The 26665-nt window shown below is 37.9% G+C and overlaps 3 protein-coding genes across 5 annotated transcripts; 1 reads left to right on the top strand and 2 right to left on the bottom strand.

Annotated features, from left to right (window-relative positions):
- Positions 1 to 1073: 1073 nt before the first annotated feature.
- LOC141795763 (EEF1A lysine methyltransferase 3-like) lies at positions 1074 to 2524 on the bottom strand. The gene is made up of 3 exons (XM_074676670.1): positions 2254 to 2524; positions 2054 to 2165; positions 1074 to 1789 (listed from the first exon to the last, which is right to left on the bottom strand). The coding sequence occupies exons 1-3, from the start codon at positions 2413 to 2415 to the stop codon at positions 1380 to 1382; spliced, it is 684 nt and encodes a 227-aa protein (XP_074532771.1). The 5' UTR covers positions 2416 to 2524; the 3' UTR covers positions 1074 to 1379.
- Positions 2525 to 4365: 1841 nt separating this feature from the next.
- Positions 4366 to 11384, bottom strand: stx16 (syntaxin 16). Of its 2 annotated transcripts, XM_074680163.1 has the most exons (9): positions 10890 to 11384; positions 8262 to 8273; positions 8042 to 8149; positions 7756 to 7896; positions 7039 to 7201; positions 6833 to 6921; positions 6388 to 6531; positions 6020 to 6100; positions 4366 to 5796 (listed from the first exon to the last, which is right to left on the bottom strand). In XM_074680163.1, the coding sequence occupies exons 1-9, from the start codon at positions 11013 to 11015 to the stop codon at positions 5695 to 5697; spliced, it is 966 nt and encodes a 321-aa protein (XP_074536264.1). In that variant the 5' UTR covers positions 11016 to 11384; the 3' UTR covers positions 4366 to 5694. The 2 variants fall into 2 exon arrangements, with proteins under 2 accessions (XP_074536264.1, XP_074536273.1); XM_074680172.1 differs by lacking the exon at positions 8262 to 8273.
- Positions 11385 to 13182: 1798 nt separating this feature from the next.
- On the top strand, positions 13183 to 26176 carry dgkab (diacylglycerol kinase, alpha b). Of its 2 annotated transcripts, none has more exons than XM_074676669.1 (24): positions 13183 to 13298; positions 13933 to 14027; positions 15495 to 15571; positions 16009 to 16153; positions 16416 to 16490; positions 16642 to 16691; positions 17693 to 17767; positions 17911 to 18027; positions 18202 to 18319; positions 18521 to 18609; positions 19471 to 19581; positions 19654 to 19752; positions 19858 to 19908; positions 20664 to 20737; positions 20873 to 20947; positions 21038 to 21123; positions 21205 to 21294; positions 21380 to 21540; positions 21636 to 21700; positions 21786 to 21876; positions 22010 to 22190; positions 22353 to 22473; positions 23377 to 23437; positions 23742 to 26175. In XM_074676669.1, the coding sequence occupies exons 2-24, from the start codon at positions 13955 to 13957 to the stop codon at positions 23817 to 23819; spliced, it is 2163 nt and encodes a 720-aa protein (XP_074532770.1). In that variant the 5' UTR covers positions 13183 to 13298; positions 13933 to 13954; the 3' UTR covers positions 23820 to 26175. The 2 variants fall into 2 exon arrangements, with proteins under 2 accessions (XP_074532770.1, XP_074532769.1); XM_074676668.1 differs by lacking the exon at positions 13183 to 13298 and adding an exon at positions 13703 to 13793 and having other exon boundaries at positions 23742 to 26176.
- The last annotated feature ends 489 nt before the right edge of the window (positions 26177 to 26665 follow it).

Raw genomic sequence — 26665 nt, 5'->3', positions numbered from 1 at the left:
ACAAACAGGCTTTCTTTCTCTGAACAGAAAGTCTGTACATCAGCAGAGAGCAGGAGAGAGGGGATGAAGTACGCACAGACAGCGGGCTGTGGGGAGGGCAATCTGTCGATGTTGACAGAATAGTTGGGGATGGGTTGGACATTGTTGTAGGTTTTGTTTGTCTCAATTAAAAAAACCTTGTGTTGAATATCATCCGTTTGATGCAGATTATGAATCAATGCGACAAATACGGGGAAAAAAAGAACTTAAATAGTCCAAGACCTAAGTTCTATTTTTATTGTTTTGTTAATTGCTATAAAGATCAAATTTTTATTTTTGTCCATCCAGGCTGTGCTATTGTAAACTGATTAGTTTCTTCATCCGGCTAAGGCCCAGAAAGGACTGTGGTATTTATATGCACACCCCCAGTGTGAAATATTGTTAACAATGGCATATAAAGTGTAATACTGTGACTTGTTATAAATGTGATCTGGAGGCAACCTCAAGGCAACATGCTCAATGTTCTTACAAAAATCACAAGTGTTGACAAATTGGAGTTGAGTTAATCTGCCACCTCCACTGATAAAAAGAAATTGGTGACTTTTCAGTGTTTTCAAATAGATTCATAAATGAAATTAAAAACTTAAACTTAGACACAATGGATGAATCACAGGGCTAATTTTGGAACTAAATTACATTAAATGTAAGAAAAGAAATTGATGTACAAAGAAAGAGTGTTAAATCTCAGCCATATGATTAAAAATAGATCTTCACAGCAGCAGCTGTTCCCTGAGATGCCTTAAACCAGTCCCTCTGACTGCTGACTTTCAAACTTGTACACCAAACATGTATTGTGAACAGTTACATGAGAACGTGCAAGTGCTGTACAGGGGGATTTTAAGTGGGATAAAAACGAGTGGTTGGATATTTGTGGAAAAAAGAAAAAAAAAAAGAATCAAAAAGGTGCCTTAGGGACAAAACAATTAAGATGAGCATTTATCAGTTTTACAAGGTAAGAATTCACATGGTGTTAGATTAAAAGGAGAGGAGAAATCTATTTTTCGGTAAGATACTTTTTTTAATCAAATCTCACAGGGTACAAATAAATTTCTTCATGAAGTTCCAAACTCTGCAGTTCTTTCATGCGAAATATAAATAAGACATATTATATATTACGGGTTACTTACAGTTGTAAGATAAATAAATAACACATACTTTTTGGTGCATCTCAAACCATGTAGTTCCAACCTTACTTACTGACAGATGACTGAGTGACTGACACTTTAACTTGGAAAATTCTCAGGTTGGTGTCACTGTTGTTTTGAAATACACTTAAAAAGGCACCCAATCTGTAATAACTGGTCTCATTACATAGATCAATCAGGTCTCAGGGTTGCAGGTCATTTCTCATGTTGAGAGTCTAACTTAGGAGAAGCTCTGTATATACTGATGTTTTGTTTTTCATCGTGGTGCACACGCTCTACATTAAATCTATTTGGCAAATAGTCCTCATAGAAATTTTGAGTCCCGTGCTCTTTCCGCATTTTAGATGACAGATAAACCAGACCTCCACTTTTGCATAGATGAGCTAGTGTTTCTACCAGCGGCTGGTAAGTCTCTGGGAGGTAAACAATGTCTGCGCCAAGGACCAGGTCCCAATCGGAGGGAAAGTTCATTTGGTCCTCACCCCAGGATAGAGGGAGAGCAACTGGATGAGTGTTAGGCCAACCACTGGGTGGCATGTTCGCAGAGATGTTTGTCTGAAGTTGAGGGAGAACCAAAGGAAGGTCTGTGAGTGTCACCACTGCACCTGAAAAGAGAAAAGTCTCGTTTTAGTCTGTTGGTGATAACGCTCTTCAACCATGGTTTTAACTCATTCATATCTGATAGATGCATCATACAGGAAACTCAAAGTACTTTTTATTTTTGACATCACTGATTGAGTCATTCTGATAAATTAACAACAGTGACACCAGAAGAGCATCACCTGCTTCGACAGCTGCTGTTATTGTCATTAGCATTTTTATTTGGCGTGAATACTATGCTGATTAAACTATAGGGCAGAATAACCTACCGATGCGTGCCGCTAAAATACCGACCACACCGGTCCCTGCTCCCAGCTCGATGACACGCTTTCCTCTCAACTCCACTGCTTGCTCTTCAAAGTAACGACACAGCTGTATCGCCTATGCATAGAAACAGTTCAAGACAAGCATCATAATGGCACAGTAAGGACAATTTCATTGCATAAAGGTAAACAGGGGTTTTCCTTACGGCTTCCCACACCGGGGCTGCCACGCCGAGGTTTCCCCCAAACACCTGTCTTATTTTCAGGTCCTGCCCGCATAAGCTGTAAACGGTATCTTGACAAAACGTTTCGGCAAAAAGACAGTCCTCCACGGGAAACGGGTCGTTTTCATCTTTATCAGAAATCATACCGAAAAAAATTTAATCAAGCATGCAACGAGTATGAAGGCTAAAAGCACGCACGCAAATAGTAAGTGTACGCCTGGACACCATCCGGGTCATCGTCGGCCGTTAGCTTTACCGTAATGACTAAGTAAAACACGCTGCATAAAGAATAGAAAAGAAAGCTTTGGTTGCGTAGTACAAAAAGTGATAAATGGAATAAAACGTGATATTTTCTACCTACGTACTCCCTAACCATGTTTTCTAGACAGTCAATTTTATTTTTATGAAAAATAATTAATTAGTTGGAGACTGAAATTGCAAGTATAGATAATGTAAGAGGAAACCATACCACAGAGGTGTAAATTCAGGACCAAACTTTTGGATTATTATTTCGGGAAAAACAACTTCCGGGTCCACTGCCACATGTAAACAGAGTAGTGTAATGTTAAACTCAGGGCCTTACAATGACCACACAAAGCTGATTGAAATCACATGTCCTTTAAACAAGTGTCTTCTAAAAACGCGTCTGGTTAAGCTTGTTAGATCTGCATTTTAGGATTAGCTACAGTGAACTAATTTCTAACAACCATCCCCTTTACTGCTATCTAGAGTGAGCAATCAACCTGAAGAGCACGTTTTTTGTAGCTGTGAAAGGGAGCTGGAAAACCAGGAGACAACCCATGCTTGTATGAGGAGGACATGCAGACCTCCCAATGAAAAGTACTTGTCCCGCTAGGGAATCAAACCAGGAACCTTGTTGCAACTCCCCAACTTTTAACAAATTCAGTTAATTCAGGAAACAAAACAAGCAACATTAGTAAAAAGACAAAGTCCAAAAGGTAACCTGAGTGTTACTCATTTATTACCTTTGGTTGAAAAGCAACAGCTCAACTGCATTTCAGTTTCCAGCCCGATTCCAATCAACTTGTGCCCACAAACTCTGCCAGAAATCTGTGTGTCATGATTGATGACCAGCTGACCTTTAAGGTTCATGTGGCCTTGATTGCTCGATCTTGTGGATATGCCCTCTATAATGTCAGGGGAATCAGACCCTACCTGACACAACAGGCCAAGCAGCTTCAGGTACAGGCCCCTGTGATTTTATACATTAACTACTGCAACTGTCTTCTTGCAGACCTCCCTGCGTATACGCTTTAACCTCTGCAGATGATCCAAGATGCAGCCGCACATGTCGTCTTTAATCAGCTCAAAAAAGCACATCACCCCGCTGTTAATCCCTCTTCACTGGCTTCCAGTGGCAGCATGAATCAAATTCAAAGCTCTCCCTCTGGCAAACAAAACATTGACAAGAATGGCTCCTGCCTACATGGGCTCCCCCTTCCAGGTCTACACTCCTTCTTGCCCACTACGCTCTGCTTGTGAAAGATGCCTGGTGCTCCCAGCCGAGCGAGGCTCTAAATCTCTAGCCAGACTCTTCTCCGCTGTTGAGCCCAAATGGTGGGATGAATTACCAAACTCTACACGATCCACAGAGTCCCTTTCTACTTTTGACATATGTCTAAGGACCCATCTGTTCAGGGAACACTTGAGCTGACCCTTCTCTTTGTCCTAATTGGCAGAATGAGTCAGAAGGTCTTAAACCCAGCTCCTAGTGAATTTTCAGCACTTACTACTAAATGTTGAAGTATATTGTTGGAGCAGTTAATTGTGGTTAGTTGGCTAGATTATTCTACAAAAAAATAAAGACAAAAAACCTCCCTTGCACCTGCAGCCAAATAACTTGTAGCACAAACTAGGTTTTTCCTTCCGTCTAAATTTTTGTTTGTGTTGTACGTCGCTTTGGGCAAAAGTGTCTGCTAAATGAAACCGTAGAACTGTAGAATGGTGCCTTACCTTACCTTTGGGGAGCAGAAATAATTAGATGATATTGACAAAATACTTCATGTATCATTGCCAGTCTCATTTCAGCTATAATCATGCACCAGTGCCCAATTCAAAACACAACACACCCTCATGTTTCAGGTTTATTTAAAAAAAAAAGCTGTCTCCTCATCAGTTTAGTTTTTAAACAAAACTATGAAGTGTACCACTAGGACATAAACCATTTTCACTCACAACTTCACATCAATGACAAATATGATTTAACAAGTGTATAAAGTGTAGATTTGAATATGGATATGTTTAAGAAAGCTCTTCATAATTTCAGCTTATCAGTCTTGATAGAACACAACAACATAAAAAGAATTTCCAGCACAGCCAACTTAAGTGTAATGTGTCCAAGATGATAATGAATCATAATGCTGTCTTCATACGTCTGCTTGTGTTGGACTACATCACAGTTTTCTCAGTGGAAGGGACAAAAGCCATTAAGTTTGGACTAAAGACACTCTTCGCTCATCATACAGTAATTCTGCCTTGTGATTATTTGACTTTACTGAAAAATAAATACATTTTTTCATCATACAGATGACAGTAGTATTACATCTATAACACAACCACCTTTCCCCTCAGGCCTCAATGTGCAAACTGCAAGAATTCAAAAAGGTAGCACTTAATGCAAGGACCATGTAAAACAAAATCAAGTTTTAAAAAGGAGCACTTATGGGGAGTGCAGCAGGTGACATTTTGTCATGACTCGATGGATGATTGATTTCATCCTCCTCAAGTGAACATTGGAGTTGCAACAATCATAAACTGTGGAGTAAAGTAAAACAAAGAGTGGTCCTTAATTGGAAGGAATATATTTGGTAATTCATGACTATTCTATTCATGACTGGTACTATCCCGATGTAAAATGTTAGTCTCTCAGGATAAAATACTGACCGAGGACACAAACGTTATGTTGAGATGCATATTTGTCATTTTCACAAGCATTAGCCTTTGTCAAAGCTTACTCACAAAAACAAAACATTTGTGATGACATTGGACAGAAATAATGAACAATTGTAACAATTCGTGCTTTGAGTTTAAGCAGACAGATCTCTGCTTCTGCATTTACACATTGCAAATCCATTTTTCCACACACAGTTTTCTTTAGTTAAGACACATACTTCAACATAGTCTTCTTTGACAAATATTTGCCACGGTCTTTGCAAATTGAGTGTTTTTCGCTTGATAAAATCGCATACAGTTCAAACTGATTGTTAATTACTTCATAACAAAACTTAAGACTTCCACACAGACCAAAGTGCACCTGCAAAGGGGTGGTGTCTTCCTCTTTCTTTCCTGGTGGGTATGACAGGCAGTCAGCTTTGTTTTCGGTAGAACCAAGGCCAAGTCCAAGTCCACACAGTTGCACAACAAACACTCAAACAGACCAACAAAAGCTGGAGGAATGCATTATTAAAACTTTGTTCCAAAAAGAATAATTATTAGAACAATGACTATGACAGTTAAGATCAAAATGACCAGCATCTTTCTGTTTTTCTTCTGATACTGTTCAGCCTGTGGAAAAAAAAGAGAAAAAATTTTCATCCAGTGCATTTCACATGATTTTAATTTAAGAAAACACATTCAATATAAATGTTGAATTAATTTTGATTGGCGTAAAAAAAAAGAGGAATGACCACATTACCATGTATCTTAAAAGAAATCAAAAACAAAAGACAAAAATAAACTGGTCCAGGAAGTCAAACTCTACATGAAGACAAGAGAGATATGCATTTACCTTCTGTAACTGTTTAAGTCCATCTTCTGTTTTAACACAAGCCTGCTCCACATTGAAGTCAATTCTGTCGAGAACTGTGCCCTGAAAGAAGACAATAAAGTTAGCTATGGGACAGACATGTGTCTTTGGATTTTAAACAAAGGTATCATTCTGTTTTCTGCAACAGTTTTGGATTCTGAGAATTGAAGTGATTCAAATGATAAAACTGAGAAGCAATGATGCTCTACATCCTAATGGCATTGGAGTGATTGATGCAGTTTTAAAAGGTGTTATTTGAAGATAAAAATAAAGATGCCTCAATGACACAGATCATTACATCCTCTGTTATTTATTTCTTTGTGCCAGCAGAAGAGGATATATTGATTTACCTGTTCGACCACCATTCCAGCCAAGTCTCTGAATATCTCATTCAGATCTGAGATGGACTGAACTATTTGACGGATCTCCCTCTCTCTTTCCTCAACCATAACTGTGTTCTCCTCCACAAGCATCAGCTGGTCATCTGTGAAACCCTGAAAAGAAGGAAAGGAAAATTCAAGGCTGTTGGCTTCATGCTGAGATGGTTAGTCTGAATGGACAAAGCCTCATTACATTCTGTTCCACTGATATAATTGTGTAATAGTCTGTTTCTCCATAATGTCAGACCATCAAAGCACCATGGTTAGGACTTATTTCTAAATTAACTATTTTCTAAGTCTGTCGGAAAACTAAAAAAAGGGTTTTTTATGTTTTATCAGCATTTAAATGTTTTGTTTTTAATGAAAATGTAAAAATACAAGAGAAAATATAACATCACAATTTTATGTCTTTCACCTTGTCATATACGGCTAAATCTTCATCCTCTTCCATAAGGGGCCCAGAGTCAAAAAAGTGCTTTGATCTCTCTTCACGGTTTTTCATACCTGGAATGTAAACAATGATGTGATGTTCAGGTATCACGGAAAGAAAAAAAGTACACAAGACGCACAGTCTAAACTAAAACTTTGACATGAGACAAGAAAGGGACTGGCAGCTCTTACGTTTTAGGTAGCTGGACTGTGTGTGTCTGAAATTGGTGGACAGCTCCTGCAGACTCTGTGCCAGCGATGACACCACATTTCTTAAAAGCCTTTCCTCTTGCTCTGTGCAATGGCCACAACGAGACTGCAGACCTGTAACTGCTCGTTGGCATCGATGAAACATCTGAAAGAATGAAAAACAATGACACTAACAAGCAGGAACAAGCCTCTGGTTTCATTTCAAACTCTTCAACTTGGAATATCGTCGGATGTGTCCTAATCCACCATCTTAGACATCCGGTGATTATTTAGCACGTTTACAGCTTAAGCCAGAGATTAAATTAAGACACTTGCTAACTGGCAATGGAAGCAGGTCTTTGCTCCATTTACTCACCAAAGTAAGTGAACTTTAACCATTGAATTAAACTGTTGCCATCAACGTGTCTGATTGTTCGGTGGTTGGTTTTCAGGATGATTCTTATTCTTACTATTGACTTAATATCTATAGAATTCAATCCAGATCGGAGTAACCAGTGTCTGATTTAAAGAGTGACCATGATCATGTTAAAAAGAGTAGTAGCAGTAGCAGCAGTAGCTGAAGTGGCATTTTACATGATTGATTATCTCCTTTTGTAGCTTGACAAACAACTCCTCCGTACTTTGTTTGCCAATACTGGCATGCATCTATGTGTAAATCATCTTATGCATCTTGAATACTAGTCTGGTAAACAAGTGTACCTGTGTTATCTCTTGAGTAGTGATTTCTATTGCATGCTCCTCTTCACTACTGTCATCAAGCGTTGGACGATTCATGTGCTTGTCATGAAGTACCGCCAGTTCCTTCATTTTCTGTCGAACTCGTGTGATTTCATACTGGATCTAAGGGGAAATACATGAGGGTAAGAGGTCACATTGTGTATAAATGTAGCACACAGAAAAAACCTAAACAAGGTCTGCAGGCCCATATGTAGGAGTGATAATTGTAGATTTTATTTGCGGTCGCTGTGCTGAAAGCATTTTTTACCTCGTCGACTCCCTCTATCCATTTAGGAGGCAGTTTCTTGGTAACTCCTATGGCAGCTTCAGGATCCAGGCTTATCCCAGACACCAGGGCCATTCTGTCATCGGCCAGCTTTGGAAAAAAATATACCATGAACACATTCATATTTAAATGACAATCTAATCTGATGGTGAAGTACTTCATGAATTTTAATGAATACTCCAATGAAGAGAAAGAGGAGTACCTCATCAAGCTCCTAATGTGATTGGCAGATAGCGGAGTGGCCCCATCCGACAGAGAACATAGAAAAGGACAGAAAACAGAAGCAACAAAGAGTAAGCCCCAGAAAATCAGCACTTACTGCCAAAATAAAATATGTCTGTGATTCAGCCCCATGATGAAGTAAAGTGATGATGTATAGAAGTGGAAGCAGAGTTTAAAAAAAAAAAAAAAAAAAAAAAAGAATTAGAAAAAAAAAAAAGTTAATTTACAGTTAACCCTCAATTAAGATTTTTTTATTCACTTACAACTGAAGTGAGTGAAGAGAGAGCAGAAATAGTTCAGACACACAATCACAAAGTGGTAGGTCTGTTGTCAGAAGATTCAAAAGATCTTGAATTGATAAGATATTCAAAAGGAAACTATTGTTTATTTTCATTCATTTCTCAACAGCATCAATTGTTAATTAGAATAATTTTATATAACTTTATTCTTCATGTGAATTCCTTGTGTCTGCAGATAAATGTGAGACTTTCTGTGAAAGCTCAGGTCAGTTATCATAAACCTAAGTGTGGCTGATTCAGTAACATGAATGGCAAACATAGCCATTTGATTTGTGTCAAAGAATATTCAAGACTTCAGATCCGTGGGTGCATCATAACTGCTCTGCTGTAAAATAAAATAAAGCTCTACACAGCTATAAAATTACTCAATAATTTCCAAGTCATATATAATTTTGTAACAAAATCGGAACCAAATTCTCCCCTATGAAACTGGTTTGTTGTTAAAATATGCAGGGTGTTCAAGCATTTATGGAAGAAGCTTGATACTGGGATAAGAACAACAAAAATACACTGAAGACATAGTGCAAGGCAAGCAACACATTGAGACATAAACATTTTTGCATGCAACATTTCATGTCTCTGTTTAAGCTCCATGATACATGTACATTGTGTATTTTTTAAACATCATATAAAAGTGTCTAACTTTTGAGAGAATTATTCTTAGTAACAGAAGACACACTATGCAGGTTTACTGAGAGATGACCATTTTATGGTAGAATAAACAATTCAGTACAAGAATAAACAACTAATTGAAGACCATAGCTCAGGACTTAACTCAGTAGCACAACTGAGGCCTGTTGGGCAAATCCACTAAAACTAAATTTTTTTTCCAGATGATGAAGATAATGTAGAGCTGAAACTGAAAAACACTTCAGTTAAACTGCAGGTGAGTGATATATGAGTCTCATGTTTGCTCTCCGTAGGTCAAATAGCAGACAATGTTTGAGCAGATAATTTGCCAAACACAGCAAATGTATGAGTGTGCTGGGAAAGATTAACATCGAACATCACTGCATTGAATTGTAACATGTTCCTATCTGGGTGTGAACGGTCACACGCACCCTCCATCTGCTCACTGTGCTCTGTAACCTACACCTGGCTTTCTCAGCTAGAGACATAAAGTGAAAACTAACACAAACACAGTAGCAGTGCCCATGCTCAAGCTTTTGAGAGACTTCAGAGTAAAATGAATCTGTGTGATGTCTACTCTGTTTTTTTCAAGTGTCTTAAACTAAAATAGATTTTAAACAAGATTAGTAATAATGACAGGATGGAATCAAGACTCTGGAAATATCTGAAATTGAAAATTTTTGTTTATGAGTGATATTTTGTACTGATACAATCTGCTTCAACTGTTCCTGCTCCCCACTCTGACCTCTTCACAGAGACTGGCAAGATAATTTTATTTGGTCACATCAGGCAGCCTCACAGTTTAATTTTTGGTGTGATTAAAGTACGTCACTGTTGTGCCATATTTTATCCTTCGTCACAGTGAAGTTACTGTTGTGTATCTGGAGTTGAGAAGCTGAAATCTGAAAAAGGAAAGCCAAACTGAGGAAAATTATTCCCTATTTCTTTTTTCACTCTAATGATGATTAACATTATTGGGTGGCATGGGGATGTTTACTTATCAAATTTTAACCAAAAAATATTTGTGTTCCTTTGGAAAATATGAGCACTCAGGTTAAAAGAAATTACACCCTTGAACTGCCTTTACTGTTAACTTATCTACCAACCAGTGCCTGGAGTTCAAAAACCCAAAGTCTGAAAAAATATAGATAATTAACATTAAAACAAAACAATAGCTTACAGGTTGGGTTAAAGTGGTTAAACCATCTTCTAGACTATAGGACAACTGAAGTACAAACTACAAACAAAACTTGATCTACAACAGATCAGTTCACTGTTGTTAGGACACAGCATAATGAACGAGAAGGGATGACTAAGAAGAGAGTAAATATCATGCTTTTAACTCTGTTAAACAGCAGTAAGTTTAACCAAATTTGCAAAAAAATATATAAACGGAAAAGGACATTCAGATCTATATTCAGGCGTTTGTTTTAACTCTGGCATGTGTCTATTAAGAGCTGAAAAACGATACACTTGCACTCCTCTTCTCATCATCCTCCATCACCTCATTAGTTCATATTTATCATTCTTGAGGTGTATTAAAGCCGAACAGAAAACACTACCGGCGTAAAAATCTCTTGAGCAATCACTAACAGCTACTTAAGTACATTTGTATCTAGCTAGCTCTGACTAAATGAAAACACACACATTAAAATGTCAAAACGATGCAGACCACTCACCGCAGCATTGCTACGTGTACTCAGACGGGGGTCGTATGTACTCACTTGCTCAGCCAATATCTGCCGGTTTTGGATTGCATTGTTCCGCATTAACAAGAAGGCATCGGTCAGTCGCCTAGTGGCCATGACTGCCTTGTTTGAGATCTACAGTAATACTGAAATAAATGCGGATCAGGCGATGATATTTAAATTGTGCCCAGCGCTGCTGACTCGCAGCTAACACACCGCCAGCTTTAGCTTTAGCTTTGCCTACGATGAATGATGAGGGAAACTCAAGATACCGCGCCGGCACAGGACGGTAAACGACTTGATTCACAATTATCTGTCAAGCATCTCTAATGCTTATATCACAAATGTGAAACATGACCGAGTGTCTGTTCTCAAATTCCTGGATTCAGCGGTAGATGGATGAACGTTACTCCGCTTAGTGAAGCTACGGAAGTACGAAAACGTAAACACCTGCGTAGACTTCTGATTCTTCTTCTACGACACAACTAATGCTGCTATCAAGTCCGACTAAAGCACCTTATCGCTCTCTGCTGTTTTGATAGAGGAATTTATAAGTTCACAAACTAAAACAAGAAAAGAAATATATTTATCTCTTCGGCCAATAAAAGACAAAGCTCATTACATAAAGAGTGAAAGTGTAGAGTATAAAATATTTTGATATTTCATATTCATACAATTTGATTCGATTTTGACTTATTATTTCATGATTTGTCTAAAAATTTTAGACTGTAGGTTTGATATATTGGGACACAGGTCAGGAATGAAGGGCTTTGCCATAATCCTGTATTATTGCAAAAAAGAAAAAAACTTTATTGTTACACTTGTTAATTCAATACATTGAAGTAGTCATGTCAAACTGAAATATTACGGAGGCCATTCAAATCAGTTTGTAATTAGCTTAACGGAATTGAAGAATTAGCTTATATTTAAAACTTTTTCATAGATCACAAAAAATCTTGACAATAAGTACTTCAAATTAATCCTATGTCCCACTTTACCCAAATTCACCCAATTATAAAGCAAATGCACAGGGACCTACATCCAGAGTTGTTATGCATTGCTAAAAAGATTTTGAGAGACACTGAATAAACCAATCAATATCATTTCTTTCGGTGTACTGGGCCCTGAACTTTTGAGCCTGTAAACAGAAACCTGCCGTGTCATTGGCTCTAAGTGAAACCTTTGCCCTAAACCTGTACTCTAATTGCAGTTAGAGTGATTTGATATTATGTGTATTCACTGCTGTCAGTGTCCTGGCATATCTTATCTGGATTTCAATTTATGGTCTTAAGCTTTACAGCTGTCGCCTTGAACCAATTTGTGCTCATAGCTATACCGGACTGCTTGGTGGAAATGCAGCTTTCAAAGAACAAAACAAAACAAAACAAAACAAAACAAAACAAACAAACAAAATAACACCCCCCCCCCCCCCCCCCACCCACACACACACACACACACACACAAGCACATACAAAATTCAGAAAATGAACTTTGCTCTGCTTTTCTAAGGCTCACCAAAGTGACCTCACAAAGTTTTTTGATTTTAGGTGTGATAATAAATTCTTAAGCTGTTTAATCCCCAAATTTTCTGCAAAAAAGTGTGTACATTTAATTCCTTAGGTCTTCCTTAATACTACTTCTACTACTACTACTTAAATTAATAAAAAATAAAATAAAATAATAAAATAAAATATAATAATAATAATAATAATAATAATAATAATAATAATAATAATAATAATTATTATTATTATTATTATTATTATTATTATTATTATTATTATTATTATTATTATTTTATTATTACTATCATTATTATTTTATTATTATTTTTTTTTTAGTAGTAGTAGTAGTAGTAAAAGCAGAAATAGTAGTAGTAGTTTTAGGAGTATTGCTTCTGTTGTTGTATTCATTTTTATTTATTTATTTATTTTTTTGACATTCCTTATTTTAAAACTTCATTTGGCTACCTCAAGTCAAACAAACGTTTCAAAAGATGCTAGGAATTAAAAAAAATAAAAAGGTGCGGCATTTATATTGTCTAAGGCATTGATTTTACTCACTGTAACCTTAATAGTCAATGAGATTTTATGGTTAAAGCCCTTGTATTGAGTACATGTGCTAACCTGTTATAAGGCAGTCATACATCACACAGGTGCGCGTGCTTATCACGTTATTTGGGAGTGCACGCGCGAGGTGGTGCCACTAACTGTAATTATGTCGCTCAAAGCTCCTCCTCCACCCATTCTTAATCCCTTATATCCGCTAATACCGCGCGGCAGTGATTTACCCAGAAGCACCAGCTGCCGTCAACCAACATCAAAAAGTTCCGTGTTGTGGAGCTCCGTGGTCGGGGCGGTTTTTATATTCACTTCGCCTGAAGACTTAGAACTCTTATAGGTAAGAGAGGGTACAGCCCTCCTCCCATACAGGGTGAATGAACACCTGTGCGGCACCTAGTAATAGAGAGAGATAGAGAGGCTAGCATCAAATTCTTAACCTGGCTGCTAGATGCTCTCTTGAGAGCATCTAGCAGCATTTTAACTTCTTTTTTTTTCACTATATCTGCATCCTAAACATCCAGTACTGTATTTCACTATAACTATCTGCTTGGGGCAGTTGAATGTCTATTATTTGCTGCTGAGTTATTACGTGCAGCTCTAAATGCACACAATGGGCAGCTACAAGTTCTTAATGCAATAACAAATATGAAACTTCCTTTCTGAATGTGGCACTGTAGGTATAATTTGACAGGGGTGTTTCTCTAGTGAAGAAGAAGAATCTCAGACAGTTTAAATATCATGATCCAGACATTGTTTGTTCACTGCCCACGAAGAGAGGAGTGTTTCACTTACTACTAGCATGTGCAATCCAAAGAATGGAGGCAAACCAGTTGTGAGTCACTGCCAAAACAGTAGATGACAAAACAGCCATTCTCCAAAGGCTGTGTCCTAGTTTCTGCAGCTTCTCTGGAGGTAAGTGGTACTCCTCCCTGTCCTCACTCACACTGTGACTCCCCTGTCTTTGTTATCAGTTTGCTCTCTCAGCTGATCACGATGGCCTCGTCTGATGATACTGAAGCATCTCTGACTCCTGTGGATTTCATCCAGCTGCAGCAATACATGGAATGCAAGTTTCTCCTTTTTGTTTCATATTTCAGCTATTGTGATATTACTAGTAGTAACATGTTGTTTTCTGGAGCTCATTCTGTTCCTCTTGGGGTGAGCATGTGTATCTAATCTGCTGTGAGAAAATATCAACTAAGGTGCCATTCCCAAACTCAGCGCTGAGGAGCTTGTACTTTGGTCAGGTGCTTCTACTGATGTTAATTTATCTGATTGATATCCTAAGTTGCTGCAAGTGGTTCTAGCCAGGAAAATTTGATTTTGATTAATATTTTTAATTGATATTATTAATGAATTTTCTAGAATTTTCCCTAACTGAGTCTAACAGTCACAAATATAGGCATAAATATTTGTCATTTTGCATTATCCACTGTCTTTTATTGCTGCAGTGACTCTGAATTACCTTTGGAGGATTTATTAACTAAGTATATTCTATTCTATTCTATTCTATTCTATTCTATTCAATTCAATTCAATTCTATTCTATTCTATTCTATTCTATTCTATTCTAATCAGTTTCTAGCTCTGTAGCACTTTAATGGTTTCTTTCACAGAGCAAAAAATACCATGAATGGTGATAAATAAAAGAATATCCAGGTATTTACTATGGCCTAGACACCTCAGCACTTGAGTAAGGTCCAGTTGTAAAGTTGGATGTAAAGATTTTTTTTTCATCTGCAGTATTGTGAATAAGCCAAGAGAAAATCAACACAAAAATGGGATCAATGGCTCAAAAAGGGGGAGAAAGTGGGTGAGAAAATGTGGTCACTAATGTCAGTTAGAAAAGTTTTTTGATTTTTTTTTTCAGTTTAAATTGTATGTCCTGCTCTGGACAGCAAACTGTGGTTAAATGTTAGGAGCCAAAATGTGCCGGCTTACAAATGCCCGACGGATCATCGCCTTATTTTAATTAAACTTCCAAACCTCTAGTCTGGAACTGTGAGCAGCTTTAGTCAGTAGTAATGGACATCAGCAGCTGAAAACGTATGTTTTTGCACCGTGAAGCGGCAGCGCAGATTTTGAGAGACCTGTTTACCGGACACATAAAGTACAGGGATGGGGCTAAAAATATTCCTCAGCGCACTCAAAAGCTTTAAAAAGAATGAAATGGGTGTGTAAGCTTTTAGTGTTAGGGGGAGAGACTGCGCTGTTAGTTATTAGATAGATGGATAATTACACCTGCACCTCTCTGGACCTGAGAGACCTGAACACATCACATCCACTGAGAGCAGGAAGCAGATTAAATGTCAGACACACACTCTGTGCCCATGTCCATAGTGTGAGACGTTTGTGTCCTGTTTTAGCTCTAAGGATGCACAAAATGAATAACAGGAGGGACAAAGCTCAACAGGTTACAAAGTCAGTCTGGTCTCAGTTTTAGAAGTGTGTTAAATTTGATCTTATTCTTGTGTCCTGTTTGATTTGATTTGATGAATTGCGTTATTTTGACCTCTCCATCTTCCTCTGTGCAGACAGCAGTTTGCGAGTGAAAGATGTGATGAAGGAGTTTCATCCTGGAGGTAAACTGGCCAAGCACACCATTGGAGAGGTATGGTTTCTCTACAGTTTTTATCACTTTACCATTTATATACTCTGGTTTACTTGTTCACTGCTGATCAATTCCAACGTTTCTTTGTGTAATCATTTATTTAACCAGGTTAAAAAGCCTCATTGAGCTTAAAATCCCTTTTACAAAAGTGACCTGGCCCAGATGGCAGCACAGTCAGTTACGGACAGTACACGCATGCATACTTTGCTCTGCTTTATGAACTAACTTATTTTGATTAAACCACTGGAACTTTGTCCATTGTTCACTGTAACTTGCCAATTATTAATAAGCATGGATTAATAAAGTTTTCTTGGTTCTGATTCTGATTAATAATAATTTTAAGTTCCAATAACAAAACATCACCTGGAGTGTAAATGTTGCACTGACACATGAATTGAGTATTTTCAGTCTTCTAACGGCTTACTATCTCTCCACAGTCTGTGGATGCAGTGGGTTTCTGTCTCTTTCTAAAGACCTACCTGGAAGTGGATGATTTACCAGCACATTTCTGCCAGCGACTGTTTCACTATTTTCAACACATAGAGCACGATGGGTCCACCAAGAGCCCCCAGCTTCAAGGAGGTGCATTATCTTAAAAGTCCAGACTTCTTTTTGGTAGCAGCATGGATAAGATGTTTAGATAAAAAATCCCATGACACTGATGCACATCAGCAGTTAACAGAAAACAATGAAAGAAAAAAATATGTGAGATAAAATAAATATATATATATATACATATATTTTATTGCCGTTTTACCCATAACAAATTTCTGCTTATTTTGCCTTAAGTCATGTGATTCTAAATTTTCACTCGAATGAGACTTTCTTGTTTCTTAACCCCCAGGTGGAGTCTTCCTTCGGGATGTTTCCTGTTACTTCTCAGTGCTGGAGGAAGGACAGCCACGGGAAAAACTTGAATGTTGGTTTCATCTATCTACCTTTTGAATATTTTTGATATACGTTTAACAGTTTAACTGCATTTAATGAAATGCTGATTCTGATAAGTATTTAGGACTTTTAAATCTGAAGGAGTAAAAACTTTGATAATTGTCTGACATTCTTTAATCTAGTTACTTTCAAGCTTTATGACAAAGACTGCAACAAGCTCCTCGACAGCAGCGTAAGTAAAATCACTCACAACTTTCTTCAACTTTTATTGATATTCCAATGTGATTTGAGTGGCTTGTTTTGAAGCCATTATAAAATAGTCAGTTCTTACCAGATTTTGTACACTGATTAACTCAAAAAGGCAGAGTAAAATCTGTAGGGTCTAGTGGAGTCCAAGTCCTCCTAATGAAGTGGTTCTCAAACTTTTTTCAGTGACGTACCCCCTATGACATGTTTTTTTTCCGCCAAGTACCCCCTAAAAAGCGCAAATTAGTTTTGGTTGGAAAAAAATGTAAAACAGCGCTGTACAATTAGTGTCTATTGGATAAAGTACTCGGTTTAGGAACTTAAACTTATTTGGATTCAAACATCGATTAAATAAATTGTGTTAAAGGGATTTTTCCTGGTTGATATTTTTTTTGAGTATACATTTTTGAATCTTGCGTACCCCCTGGAGTGCCCTCGCGTAACCCCAGGGGTACACGTACCCCCATTTGAGAACCACTGTCCTAATGAACGCAAAAACAAACCCCTGAAAGCCTCAAATGCAAAATTTTGTGGGGTCTCTTGGGAAGTATTCATGACATCATTTCTCACTTGCTATTGTCACTACAAACGCCATTTGAAAGCATGTCATGTTTTTTTTGACTAAGAAAGTATTCACACATAAGAATACAAAAGAATATCGTCTGTGATAAAGCTTGTAGCGTGTGTGTGAGCACGCTCCTGTGCTCACACATGCACAAAAGGGAAGCACTAGTGTCCTATTTGTTTGCAGAGCGGCGTTGTTACATGGCTCTGTAGCTGTGTAGTTTTGTTGAAATGCTTAACAGTTTTGTTGATTAAGATTGTAGACTGGATGATGTGTGTTTGAAGTACCAGTATGCTTTACTTTTAGTCTTGTACACTGTATGCTGTGTAAGACTTCAGCCTGAGACTGAAGCACTGGACCCCAATTGTGGCCATGTATTGAGAAAAGTAAACATAATCTGTGTTCTCTCTCTCTCCTGGTAGGAGGTGGATCGAATCATTACCCAGATGACTCGAGCAGCTAATTACCTGGGCTGGGACGTGACTGAACTCAGACCAGTATGACGAGTCTAATTTTTATGTCTTCTTTAGTGATTCATGTTGAATTTAATCATTTGCTCTTCTTTCGTTCTTATAAAAATCTCTATGAGAGATGTTAGTGATGTATGAAGATATTGAACTATGGCTGATGATGTGGACAGGTGCTGAACCAGATGATGACGGCCATCGATGTGGATGGCAATGGCACTGTCACTCTGGAGGAGTGGGTGAAGGGAGGCATGAACAATGTGCCTTTACTTGTTCTGCTTGGACTGAAGGTGAAAGAAACATTTAATATTTTCTCTGAGAATTACTTGAATTTACTTACAACACCCTCTGTAATACACATTTTATGAACAAACATAGACTTAATGCACACTGACCTCCTGACTCACTTTATTTAAATTTGTTTTTTCGTTAGTTCTTCACCTTTGCTGTCTCTTCTCCCACAGATGACAGAGAGGGACGGGCAGCACATCTGGAGGATGAAGCATTTTAATAAGCCGACGTACTGCAGCGTGTGTCAGGGCATGCTGCTCGGCCTTGGAAAGCAGGGACTCTGCTGTACCTGTAAGAGCTCAATGCAACCAGCAGGAGGCAGCTGAACACCTCTCACACAAATGCTCAAAAAATAATGGCTGATGGGTCTTTTTATTGCTGTTTATTATATTCAGGGTTACTGCAGTTTCCAACAGATCTATTTGTGCAACAGAATTAAGTTAAGCTCAGAGGAAACAGGCTTTATTTTGACCAGTCAATTTTCTTTTGCAGGCTGTAAATACACTGTCCACAGTCAGTGTGCCAACAAGAATCCTGAACCCTGCGCTCGAACCTTTGTCAAATCAAAGAAGGAGACTGGTGTAAGGATGACAACACTCATTATATCTAGCTTCTTACACAGTTTTGTCAATATTTTTTGTAAGATTTTAAAAGGATCCCTTCCATCACATCTTTTAACTGAAAGTGATCCAGGTTTTTGTAGTAGACTATAAATCCCACTAAAAATCCAAAACAAACAAAGCAGTAGTCCACACAATGTATTTCAATCTCCTGTCTCCCTTCTACATAAGTAGTTTTCTGCAACAGCCTATCTTTCTTTTTGCTTACAACCAAGGATCAGTATACACCAGTGAATATTTCCATCAGTGTTAGAGATTAGGTCAAAATAAACATGGTCCTTGTTTGAACAAGAATTGGTTAAACTAATATTTTCAAACTGATGATTGAACTGAATCCTAATACTTGTCAAATGAGATATATTAGTCTTCTCCTTTCCCACTAAAATCTAGCTGGCATTGTCAGTAAACACATGCATAAGTGGGAAAATTGGACAGAGTCTGTCAGTTTTAAGCACAGCTCATCAGTGTTCTTTCAGCTATGGATCACATCCGACACAGTCTGCTCTGTACATCTGTTAAATATCCTAATTTTGCACAAGCTTGGACAGTGATCCATTTGCTGTCTTCTTCCAATGCAGCCTCTCAGATCTGTTTACTGATTCACATTATTTGAATAAATCACAACAGAGAACTGGCCAAATGACCTCAACTGCCTTTGGTGTTTGTGGTGCTATTGTGCTGTGGCAGAGATATTTGATCTTTGATAAAAAATCATCAGGGCAGTAACATTTAAATAAACTGTTGATAACAATAGAGAAATAAATTCAGCAAATGTGTGTTCATCTATCTTCTGACCTTCTTGTTGTTCACTTTATGTCTCAGGTGGCATCTCATGACTGGATCCGCGCTGACTGTAACTCCACCAAGTGTCAGGTCTGCCACAAGAAGATCAAGACTTTAGCAGGGAAACGGTGTGTGTGGTGCCAGGAAATGGTGAGGAATGTTTGTGTTTTCAACTCTCGGCTGAGGACAACAGCTTCTCACTAATTTTTGTTTCTTTTAAAGCGTCACGATGACTGTCTCCCCTCTGGCTCACCTTCCTGTGACTGTGGACCTCTAAGAGACCATATATTGCCTCCATGGGCGATACACGCTGTCTCAAAGGTAAAGAATAACAGCTTATTGTTAAAATATTTAGAAATGAATTTCACTTTTGATTGGAATCGTTTCAAGGTAACCTTCATTGTGTTTTTATGAATCATTCTGCAGGAGGAGGACACCAGCTTGTTAAACGTAACTCCTGATGGCCACATCCTGCAGGTTTGTTGCCATTAAATCACTCTTTCATTCTTTCTCCTCAGTGTCTCTTTTTTCAGTTTGTTTCAGGGAAAGTACTGGATAATGAATTATTAAAAACTCATTTTCTAAATACCTGAAGGTAGCTTTAAAATTGTACCCTTGTTGCAGCCATTTTTTATACACACATTATATTTGTGTTGTATTGATACAAGGATGGAGTTTGGGAAAGGGATATGTGTGCTCACAAAGCGAGAGGGTGTGTTTTGCGACTTTTGACTGAATAAGCACACAGTTCTTTGACTGTGTCCAATGTCTTTGTTATTGTACTATGGTTTTTTTTTTAAAACATATATGTATAATACTATTAATTTTAAGGATTTTTCTAAATGAAAAGTGCAGATTTAAGAAGGTGTCTATTTGAGTTCATGCATCTTAACTAAACAGCCCAGACAACCATTCACTGGTGACTTTGATAAGCAATAGTCAGCACAACCCTCTTTTTTTATAAGGCAAAAAATGTTGTTAATCTGAAATTTACACTACTCTTGATTTCAGGTTCAAAGCTTGCAATGATATGTTTTACTGAAACCAACTCCATTTTTACAGGAAGAAAGAGGATGTTTGTTTTTTAGGTGATCTCTTTGGTCTTTATATAACAGCAGCAGATGTTTGAGTGATGCCTACTCAAAGGCTGTGCCTGCCTCACAGCTTGTGTTGTTACATCCATATATTTAAAACTACCACATCTTAATCTGTGATGTATTTCATTTCTTTAGATTCTTCCTATTCCAGACACTCACCCTCTGTTGGTGTTTGTAAATCCAAAAAGTGGAGGAAAACAGGGGGAACGGTATGAAACATGAAGACTAGATATGATAGAAATATAACTACCGTTGATGATACACTCTATTAGAACATAGATTTGGTCTTTTCTAATTCTCACTCCCTGTTTGGATCATGGCGTCACGTTTTCTGTTTTCCACAGAGTTCTGAGAAAGTTTCAGTACCTTCTGAACCCCCGTCAGGTCTACAATCTGTCCAATGGAGGTCCTACCCCAGGGTAAAATACACTTAAACAGCAGAAGACAAAGAGTTTAACCTTACACTTGGTTCAAGTTTCCTCACATTAATGTTGTTGTTTTCTCATCAGACTCCAATTTTTTCGCAACCTGCATGAGTATAGGATCCTGGCGTGCGGAGGAGATGGCACTGTTGGCTGGCTTCTGGATGCTATAGGTGCTGTGCTCATGTTTGTTTTCAGGTAGGAGAATTGAATGAAAAGCTTCTGAGGCTAAAAACTTCTCTCTGTGATTTCAGACAAAGCAGAACTGCAGGTGCATCCTCCTGTAGCTGTCCTTCCTCTGGGCACTGGCAATGATATGGCTCGCTGTCTGCGCTGGGGAGGAGGTGAAACCAGCAGCAGCATCACAGATGATTAGAGAAACTGTGTTTTACACTTCTTAAAGCTCTTTATTGATCTACTTGTTGACAGGTTATGAAGGCACAGACTTGAGAGAGATTTTGAAGGATATTGAAAACAGTGAGTTAATTGCAGTGGATCGTTGGAGCATCCAGGTGATCCCGGACGATCCCCAGGAGGCAGGAGACCCTGTACCTTACGAGATCATCAACAACTACTTCTCAGTTGGAGTGGTGTGTGGAAATCACATAAATATCATTTCAAATTCAGCAACATTTGTAGTTTTTTTTAAAGGTGAGTAACTATGATTTTGTGTCAATGTGAACAGGACGCTTCCATTGCTCATCGTTTCCACTCCATGAGAGAGAAACATCCTCAAAGATTCAACAGCAGGTGAGGATTCAACCTGGCTGTATGAATGACGAGTAAAGAGTTTAGCAAAAAAAAAAATTCTAACCAAGGAAGTCTTAATTTTCAGAATGAAAAACAAACTTTGGTACTTTGAATTTGCCACTTCTGAGACCCTCTCTTCCTCCTGCAAGAGGCTGAAAGAGTGTCTCACAATTGAGGTGAGAACATTAAACAGTTGTGTCGCTGATTTATTAAAACTGGTCCTTATTTTTATCTGACGTCTCATTAACAAAGATATTCACTAAAACAGTCCTTTACACTCAAAGGATTTTGTGGTTTTGCTCCCTTCAGTGCTGTGGGAAACCTCTGGATCTGGGCAGCGTGTCTCTTGAGGGGATAGCAGTCCTCAATATACCCAGCATGCATGGCGGTTCCAACCTGTGGGGCGAGTCCAAGAAACATGATCACATGCCAGAGGTGGAGCACAGCGAAGTGATCACTGACCCTGAACTTCTTAAAACTATCCCACAAGGTGAGGCTATTTTGGACAGATAAATTCACATTGCTCTACTCTCTTACATCACTTATATTTGGTTACCAATTATCTTGTCTGGCTGCCGTCACTCCCGGGTGTTTGTCATACTCATTTAGTGTATAAACAACTCTTTAAAGAGAGCATGTTGTCACCCTGCAGATATGAGCGATAAGCGTCTGGAAGTCGTGGGGCTGGAAGGAGTCATAGAGATGGGACAGATCTACACTGGACTGAAGAGTGCCGGACACAGACTGGCACAAACGCCACAAATTACCATCAGGTGTGTGCAACAGGGAGTGTCATCAAACCTAGAGTCCTCAGTGTTCGAGTCTGAGTCAAGAAAAATCTGGATTAGGTCCTTGTCAAGTCTTCTGTGTAATATTATTTGTTATGAGGAAAGCCGCTGTTTCACTCCAAACTTCTCATCTTATGAACACACTGACATCGTATGGGACCTTATGAAGGAGAGAAAAAAACAACACGTTTTATTTATTAACGTTAGATTATGTCTGATTCTGTCAGCATTTCTGGAGATTTATATCATTAGTGATGTGACAGCACTTTAAAAAATCCAAATTGGGATTTGGATTTGGAGACTAATGCTGCAGAGGGATGGCTGCAGTTGGCAGATAAACTCTAGATTTATTGTAAGCCACCAACTATCCAACAGAATTTTGACTTAACATCTCAGACCCAGTGGTTGAGTCACTTAAGTTGTTTATATCACTGTTAGTTTGCTGTAACAGAACCAACAGTTCAAGTAAGCAACCTAAGCATCTCACTTTCTATACTGTTCACATACTGGACAGATTTTTTACTCATCTTTTAGGTTTTCCCATCTTCTTCTCAGCGATTCTTCTCCATATTGAACACTACTTCTGATTGTAGTCCTGTAAAATCTCTAAACACAAGGTTCTTAGCTCCTTTTTAGGCATCCTGACGGGAACTATTGCTGCACATCAGCATTGTTAAAATGCTAGAAACAAAGAGCTTGAAAAATAAATAAGCCAGAGTCTGTCTTTCCATCTTCTAAGGCAGAATGGGTCTGTACTCCAGTTTGAGTCAATGTCACAAGTATTTAAGTCCAAGCCAAGTCACAAGTCTTGAAAATCAGGATCGTACTAAAATAAATTTAATGTCAACCTCTCAGCAGTGTGTTACAACAATGTTTCACTTTTTGTAGGACAATCAAAGCCCTGCCAATGCAAATTGATGGAGAGCCCTGGATGCAGCCTCCATGCACTGTAAGTATGAGCAAACAACAAGTTCAGAGAAAAGAACTAAGGTTAAGACATCACACACTGCATTCATTTGTTCGTAAACCCTAGCGTGGAAGTGAGATGTAATTTTAAGGCCACGTTACAGATTGAACAAAAGTGGTCTTCTCCTTCTGTTCACCGGAGACAGCAAAAAAAAAGCTTTTATAATCAAGGTTTTTGAGTATCTTATGAACTACCAAGTACACATAAATATGCTTTGAATTAAAAGAATTCAAACACACCAAAATGTAATCATGACTTACATAACTTGTGTTGTTATTAATCCTAGATCCACATAACTCACAAGAATCAAGCTAACATGCTGATGGCTCCACCAGCAAAACCATCTGGCTTCTTCCACCTGTAACAGGTTTATATTTATGTCTCCTTTTGTTGGCTTCTCTCCTGAGAGATCTGTATTGTGTGAAGATTCAGCAGTAAGAGTTAAGTTTACTGCCAATTTTATGTGTTGCTTTTACAAAGTATTACTGTGCACGTCTCTTGATTTTAACCCTTTAATATACTGTGAGATTATGTCAAAGTTCAGATAGCTTGCACTAAGGCAGAGACCTTACCGACAGAACGAACCAAAAGTCCAAGTTTTACCTTTCAATTTGATTGCTGCTATTGTGTAAATGTGATGAATCCATGATGTTTGGAATTGTAAATAAAAGAGAAAAGCATGTTTAAACTATTCAACAAGGATAAGAAGAACCATCACTTCATCTGTGTCTAGTTTATAATTTTTTGTTATGTCTAATTTGCAAAAGTGTTTTGTTAAGTTTAGTGTGTACTTCCTAATGTAGTGAACGGTGACCTGGCTTTGATTAATCCACAGCAGCTTTCACACAGCTCTTTACAAGACCGGACAAAGCAGACTGTTTCTGCTTAGGAGAGTCAGGCCTTTCACTGTGAAGGGGGCACTTCTAAAGTCCATCGTTGACTCTGTGGTGGCATCTGCCATCTTCTTTGAAATAGGCTAAAGGGGGAAACATCTCTGCTGCTGACAGGAAGAGACTTGGTGAACGAGGCCAGATCTGTCCTGGGTTGCCTGCTCTCCTGATAAGAGAATAATGGCCAATCTGTCATCATTGATGGACTCTAACATCATTGGAAAGCTTATTCACTGACAGGCTTCTTTACCGACCATGTCTTACCAAGGGTTATAGCAAGTCTTTTACTCCAGTAGTGGTCAGACTTTTTAGTACATAACCCCTTTCAGAGGACTTTTTACCTTTATGTTATGCTTGATATGTACGTATTTTTTCTAGGTTGCGCTTACTTTATCATTCTTTATAATATATTCTTGTTGTAATGTTTTTCACTTTATACTTTCTTGTTTGCTACTGTAACTCTTTCAATTCCCCCATTGTGGGATTCAAAAAGGTAACTTATTTTGTCTTATCTTAAAGAAAGAGGTCATATATTCATACCAGTGTTATTTAAAACTCAGCATCAAAGAAATAGTATGATAAACGCCAAATTGGTGACTGAATACAGTAACAAGAACATGTACTGTCGTCCACAAAGACTGCTTAAGTCTTGCTCTCTGTATTGGACAAGTTTAGTATAAAACAACCCAAAATAAAAACCTAAGAACAAATGAATTCATTGGAAAAAATAACATGTGAGTTCCATCACTTTTTGTTTTTCTTTGGATCACCTTTATAGCATCATTCCTCTATTTGTCAGGCTTCTTAAACTGATCGGTAAATACACAAAAACCTCATTAATCTAATTTAATTAATTATTTTCAGTCTTTTAAATATTAAATACATCTTTTTAGACTGGAGAAAATTTAGGGAACAACTTCTTAAGTTATTTTACCTGAAGTGTGCATCACACATCTCCTTTGTAATTACTGGAAATACATTGAATGTGTTGTATGCTCATTCATAAGTTGCCCTCTGCATGTCTTGACTGTAAACCATAGACCTACATGGTTCATAGTTATCCATCACACCTAAACAGTTACTGAACATAATCCCCAGTCTACTAACTCATCAGATAAACACAACTGTTTCATCTTTGCAGTCACTAACTGGCTTCAAACATACTTGTACCATCCTTACAGACTAATGACATAAAACTTAAGCTGTCCTTTAATTCTCTCTTGGGATGATAAGTTGTCAGTTTTCTGCAGTGTAAGTGAAATATATCTGATTTTTTTATGGCTGGATCAGAATCTTGATTTCATCATGACTGATTTTCATGATATTTTAAGACAATTTTGACCTGCAAACAACATTTTTTTAGCCCCAAATATTTCTATATATATTTTAGTTTGTTTGTGTCATTGACAGAAAATGTAAATTTACATATAATTTAGAACAAGATCTATTTCACTGCCATAAATAATAATACAATGGAAGAAGTATGATGAGAGCAGGATCTGTTTGAACCTCAGGACATGATCCTGCCCCCCATCAACTTTTAACATGCCTGTACATGTTACTCTACATCTTCAACAGCTCCAACAGTTTAATCTTTTTTGTGTGGATTAAATGCCTTAGTCTGTAACTCCACCACTTAAACAAAATCTCAACTGGTTTTATATCATTGTGAATTTATATCAGTAACAGGAAACAAACAGGAAAGATTTAAACCTTATGACACAGTTAATATTGTACTCCTCTTTATGTCTGTCATAGAGAATAGCAACCGCACTTATTCACGTAGGCTTGATTCTCCAAGCACTGAATTGTATGTTCAGCTGGAGTATTGTGTGTGTACAGTATCAGTCTGCTTGCAGCCCACTGAGTGAAATTTGAAATCTAAGTTGTTTAAATCTCTCAAAGCATGAGAGCACACATTAAGGCTCTGCATGTGTGTGGGAGGAGAAAACAGCAGGACTAATCCAGACACTGTGTGTGTGTGTGTGTGTGTGTGTGTGTGTGTGTGTGTGTGTGTGTGTGTGTGTGTGTGTGTGTGTGTGTGTGTGTGTGTGTGTGTGTGTGCGTGTGTGCGTGTGTGTGTGTGTGTATGTGACATACTTTTACTTGCCACGGCAAAGACTTGAGACAAGAGATATGAGGAGTGACACAAGGCCTGGAGAGAGGACAGGAAAGATTGGAATTATAGTTATAATCAAAATGTAAATGTACATATCTAGATACATAAAACTAAAAATATCTTCAGATTCAGTTATGAAAAAAGGAGTATACAACGCCAGTACGACAAAGTTAGATTAATTCTGCTGAATGTCTTTTTTTG

Source organism: Halichoeres trimaculatus, unplaced genomic scaffold (assembly GCF_033239565.1).
Source record: "Halichoeres trimaculatus isolate MK-OKI-2021-1 unplaced genomic scaffold, fHalTri1.1 fHalTri1_scaffold_1, whole genome shotgun sequence".
NCBI lineage: Eukaryota > Metazoa > Chordata > Actinopteri > Labriformes > Labridae > Halichoeres > Halichoeres trimaculatus.
Note: the sequence above shows the minus strand (reverse complement) of the source record. Positions and strands in the feature narration are given on the sequence as shown.